The 6,011-nt window shown below is 39.2% G+C and overlaps 1 protein-coding gene across 1 annotated transcript; it reads right to left on the bottom strand.

The window, feature by feature from the left end:
• Positions 1-919: 919 nt before the first annotated feature.
• Positions 920-1,879, bottom strand: LOC116098240 (vomeronasal type-1 receptor 52). Its single transcript, XM_031380917.1, has one exon. The coding sequence runs from the start codon at positions 1,859-1,861 to the stop codon at positions 920-922; it is 942 nt and encodes a 313-aa protein (XP_031236777.1). The 5' UTR covers positions 1,862-1,879.
• Positions 1,880-6,011: the final 4,132 nt, after the last annotated feature.

Below are 6,011 nucleotides of genomic sequence, written 5' to 3'. Positions count from 1 at the left end.
ACTAAAGTATCTGAATTCATTTTCATCATGAGAAAACACATGTGAGATACACATTTCCCATTGTGAACATCACAACACACAAGAGTGTTGGAAAGGACATTCACATTATTTTCCAACCAGAGTGAACCTATCTACAGCATCCATTCTTGAATTGAATCTCCAACTCAATCAGAAAAACTTCCACAATTTCTATTTCTTCATTATCTAGAACATCATGCTGGTTCTCAGTCCTATTGGATCCTCTGACCTATACTCTATATGTAGATTCATAAAATATCTGCTTCTATGTGACAGAAATTTCACTTTGCAGAGTAGATTCATTACCATTAGTTCATGTTCCAGAGTCTCGTCCATTCTGAATACTGAATAAAATACTTCATTCATGTAGAGGAAACAACTATTTTCTGAAATTCAGAAAGTTCTAGCTCTTAGGGGGTTTGTGCCTTAGAATGTTGAAAATTTGTCACACACATTTTGGCATATATGATTTTTTTTACTCCTGAATAACACTGATATGTGTGTGGATGCACATTTGTGTGTTCTCAGGATCATGTCATTATATATACTAAGTGTTTATCTAATTTTGAAAAAATACATAAAGGGTCAGTAGAAATATTGTGAACTGTCATTATCCAGCACAGATTTAGAGAAGTGCAAGTCATCCATGCTGTGACAACAAGGGAGATTACCTTTCAGGTTTTCCTGGAAGAGAATTAAGGGAATACATTTACAATCATTCAGTGTGTATGGTTTGATTTTTTAAATATAAATCTTATATCCCTACAATTATAGAGAAGTTCATGAATAAAATAGAAAAGAAAGAAGTCCACATTTTCACTTAACATCAAACCATGCACATTATATCAAGACTAATAGCTCTGGTGCCAATACATTGGCATATCGTAAGAAATCAAAGAAATCACAGAAAATCAAACTTTACTACCCTCTCATACATGGATATCAACAGGTTAGTTATACGTTTTTCATTACTGAGAATGAGCAGAGGACTGACTGAGGCATAGCTATGAGCTACAAGGATCTGGACACAAAACGGCAATGGATTTCCCTGGAATATAGTTCTTGAGTAGGAGATGATACTGTCAAAAGTTGATGTCACCAGAAAGAAGCTCATAAGCATTAGAATGGTTCGGAGGGCTCTTTGCTCTGGAGTTGCTTTGGGAGAAAGTTTTGAGTTCTGAAGACGCTGGGATCGAGTCTTGTGCCTGCACAAGAGAGTTGCCATGTAGCAAGTCGAGAGACCCATGAGAACAATAACAAAGACATTCCTGAAAGCCAGCAGTATGGAAAAGGTGTGTTGCATTGAGGAACTCATGGGTAGAAGAGAGCAAGAATTTGTGATATATATAAGGTTAAGAGTAGTGAGATTTCCTGTGGCAACAGCTGCTATTAAAATATGGCTGCTGATGGATGTATAGAAAATACTCAGTAAAATAAAGAAACATGAGAGCTGACGTGGGGATGTGTGTTTGAACTTTGCTAAGTGAGAGCTTTGAGGGCAGAGGATGATGGCCTGGAAGACACTCAACAAGCAGGTGGCACAAACAGAGAGGCTCCTGAACAACCTGTGCAAGAAAATGACTAGTTTACATGTGATGACATTCCAACCTCCTGAAGACATAAAATAGTCCTCTGTTATATATGCAGCAAGTATCAACATCACTAGGTGTATTAGAGCCACAAGGCCAATGGGCAGGTCAGTGAGTCTGGGCTTGTGCCCACGAATAAACATGAAGGTGTGGAAGAGGAGAAGGCAGCTGTTGGCTGAGATCCCAAGGCCTATCTCAGAGAAGAAACCATTTCTGATGTAAACACTACAGTACAGTGCATGGTCTTTATTCATATTGTGCTGGGTAGAAGCACATAGCAGCTGTGTAAGGAGAAATTGAGAAAATCCATTGTTACATATTGCCTTCTCCATGCAGAAAAGGAACATTACTCTGATTGTATACAGATGCATCCCTACTTCTCAACTGAATAGAATTTCAGCTCTCTCACAGCATTCAGTATCCTTCCCTACTCTTACATAATTTCTAACCCTCCCCAAATTTGGATAGCTTAAGTTTTCAATTGTGAACCTCTATCAGGTGTAAGTTTTGCTATACAATAAAATTCTATACATTATAAAAAATATTTCCTTTCTTATTGCCTCTTATGTCCACTTAACTGCACAATGTCTAACATGGTTTTGATTTGTATCTTCTTGATGGACAAGCATGTAATAGTTCAGTATGTTCAGTGAACCTGAAGGAAGAAGGTTTCACAAAATGGAATGAGACATTTCTTAGGAAAGAGTACCCCTCATTAGAAAACTCAGTTACTTCATTTAGGCATTCTTTTTACCTTTTCATTTATTACCAGATCAAATATTCTTATCATACATAATTACACCTAAAATGCTGGTTAAGTGTGAACTCAGGATTCATGCTTTTTTAGGTTGTACCTACAGTCAGATTGCATGCACACACATTTGAGCACTCTGTAGCCAGGCTGGAATCACATCCTCTAAAATATGTGGACAGTCATGAACCAGTGTCAGAGAGACCCTAGGTATTAAAGAATATATGGTATACACACCAAATGTGGAAGTATTTCCTGTCCTGATCTCCGTGGAAATGTCAGCCACTGGACTTGTTCTCTTGCTGTTTCTGATGCTCTACCTGGAGTGAATTAACACAGCACTGTTAAAACTGTTCAGTTGAAACAGAGAAAAGGAAAATTACTAAACAGTAGAATGGTGGAATGCTCCATGTCCTGAGAGTTCTGACAGCACTTTAGGTCATTTATTTGTATCCTTTTTTGGAATTCCATATCTCAGTTGCCTTAAGATCTCCAGATAATCAAACCAACAAGCCTCTGTGATAAGAGCCTGGTCATCAGACACTGGAAGGGAGTGTCCTGTTGTTTTCTTTTTCAATACACAGAACAGAATAAATAAGAGCTAAAGTTACAGTTGAACCAGAACTGTTCCACACACAAAAAAGAGATTGAGATGTTTTCTATTGTCAAAGAAATTGAAATAAATGATAACTCAATGAGTAGAACACAGGGGAAAGGATTAATGAACCTAACTAATGTTTCTTCAGGAAGCTGGATACTTGTGTTTATAGCAGGAAGTGGGAAATTTGTGTCTTAACTGAGTACTCAGAGTTCTAGTGGCCACTCTAGTTCTAGGCATGGTGATCATGGGAACTCTTTCTAACAAGCAGAACAGGGGCTGAGGTGTGACAACACAATTTTTCAATGTCTGAATTTGGGTTGAGAATAATAAGCATTCACAAGTGAACACTGGTAGGTCCATTGCAGTCATGTGCAGTTGTCCTTTGTGGGACAAACTTGGGAATCTTCCACCTGTGTGTCAGGATAAGGAAAAGTTTTGAGTGCACATTCACTTCTACACCAAACTTCTTTAAAAGACATAGTTTAATAAGAATCTGAAACTAAATATGAGGAAGAAAATGGTACAAGTCTCAATTACATCACATTTAGCACATACACACACACACACACACACACACACACGCACACACATGTGCACACACACAAAATGAGATTCAAATATTTTCATATGAGGGAAATTGGAAGGTATATTTTATTTGTTAAGTGAGACCAAGAGAAAAGATTACCAGAATAAAACACTTTGTATTCCTGGGCCTTAGGATCATGTCCACTGTGCATTTAACAATCAGTCTCCTGTAACCACATTATCATACCTCTCTGAGAGGACAGTTCCTACCAAGGAAAGCATGGCAGACCAAGGGTTGACACCACTAATCTGTGATTTCTGAAACTGAACTGGAACCAAAGGCTGTGTCACTTTGACAATTCTCCCACAAGACCAGTAGAATAATAAACCCTGGGAGCAAGCACAAGAAGCCTCCTTCTGAAGGATGTGCAGGGTAGTCCAGTGATTCTCAAAGCAACATAGACTAGTGATGGAGCCATGGTTGCTTCTCAGAGGTTATAGGTACTGGAGATACACACTTACAACACAGAGTATGGATTATTTGATTGAATCTCACCTGAAATTCCTCTTGCTATGGTCTAGCATCCATGGTACTAGAAAATTGTCTACAAGCTATCCAAGGAGGGACAGCATCAGTAGTCCTTCGAGGCTGCAACACTTGTGAACCACAACAAAGAGGAGCATGGCAAGCTGACTATAAAGAACACACATGATATGCACTGATAAGTGGATATTATCTTAGAAGCTCAGAATATCCAAAACATAGACCGCAAACCACAAGAAACTCAAGAAGAAGGAAGACCAAAGTGAGGATACTTTGATCCTTCTTAGAAGGGGGAACAAAATACCCATGGAAGGAGTTGCAAAACAAACTATGGAGCAGAGACTGAAGGAAGGACAGTCCAGAGACTGCTCTACCTGGGAATCCTTCACATATTCAATCACTAAACACAGACACTATTGTGGATTCAATCAAGTGCTGGCTGACAGGAGCCTGATATAGCTGTCTTCTGAGAGGCTCTGACAGTGCCCGACTAATACAGAACTAGAGGCTCACAGCCATCCATTGGACTGAGCAAAAGGTCCCCAATGAAGGAATTAAAGAAAGGACCCAAGGAGCTAATGGACTTGCAGCTCCTTAGGACGAACAACAATATGAACTAACTAGTACCCTCAGAGCTCCCAGGGATTAAACCACCTACCAAAGAATACACGTGGTGGTACACATGGCTCTAGCCACATATGTAGCAGAGGATGGCCTAGTCGGTCATCAATGGGAGGAGGGGCCCTTGATCCTGTGAAGGTTCTATACTCCAGTGTAGGGAAATATCAGGGCCAGGAAATGGGAGAGGATAGGTTTGTGAGCAGTGGGAGGGGGAGGGAAAATGTTTGTTTGTTTTTTTCAGAGGGGAAATCAGGAAAGGATATATCATTTGAAATGTAAATAAAGAAAATACCTAATTAAAAAAAGGAAAAAATTTTTAAAAAGAAAGAAAATTACATTAGAAAAGAATTTAATATCATCACTTTGCTAGTCCAGCACAATTCCTAAGTACATTCTAGGACCTAAAGTTTAGATAAGTAAGGCTACTCACCCTCCTCATAGAAGCTCCTCCTGCCAGCAGATGGAGACCATTACAGAAAGCACAGTAGCACACAATGCAGAGATCTACAGATTGCAGGGGAGCCTACCATGATGAATCAGTCTACATCACAGCTGCACAGAACAGAGAGATCTGCAGATTTCAGGAAAACCTACCACAATGAATAAGTCTACAACAGAGCTCCTTCAGGTTTGGCTCAGGGAACATCTACAACTGCACACAACAGAGAGATCTGCTGATTTCAGGGGAGCCTACCACAATGAATAATTCTACATCTCAGCTCCTGCAGGTTTGGCTCAGGGAACATCTAGGAACATGAAGCAGAAATATTGAAAGAGCCAGATTTCCAGGAAGTTAGTAATGAAACAGTCTCTCCTAGAATGATGGCAAAAACAAGACTGGAACCATGGCAACACCAACAGACAAGCTAATATGGAAGGGGAAATGTTTCACAGGTACTAACCCTAAACCAAGAACTGCAGGCTATTAGAGTCTCCTGGGAGAGGAAGAAATAGCATCTCCCAAGCACAATCACTGTTATTGCTTATCCAATTCAAAGCAGTCAGCCCTGAGACTGACCATACTACACTCAAATCAAAAATGCATTTATGTATTTTTACAAACACACACAACATATTCTGTACATAAAATTGATAAGAAAAAAACAGTGATTCTGAGTAGGGCATATGTGAATAATTTCAGGGAGGAAGACAGGAGAATAGTGACATTCTTAGTTAATTAAAAAGGTATTTGAAACTAGATAAGTAAATGGGGAAATTAACCTTGAGCAAACAATAATAGGCAGGCTGTTGTCATGTGAAATAGGACTCTATCAGCTCTGGGAAACAATGGCTTGATTTCTTTATACTTATGTCTGACAACTTATTTGCTCAAATACATGGGCCACTTCTTTGAATAACAGT

The sequence above is a fragment of the Mastomys coucha genome, unplaced genomic scaffold (genome assembly GCF_008632895.1).
Source record: "Mastomys coucha isolate ucsf_1 unplaced genomic scaffold, UCSF_Mcou_1 pScaffold20, whole genome shotgun sequence".
Lineage (NCBI taxonomy): Eukaryota > Metazoa > Chordata > Mammalia > Rodentia > Muridae > Mastomys > Mastomys coucha.
Note: the sequence above shows the minus strand (reverse complement) of the source record. Positions and strands in the feature narration are given on the sequence as shown.

Excerpts from the sequence above, each read along its gene's own strand:
- LOC116098240 (XM_031380917.1), bottom strand. The coding sequence starts at position 1,861 with ATGAATAAAGACCATGCACTGTACTGTAGTGTTTACATCAGAAATGGT.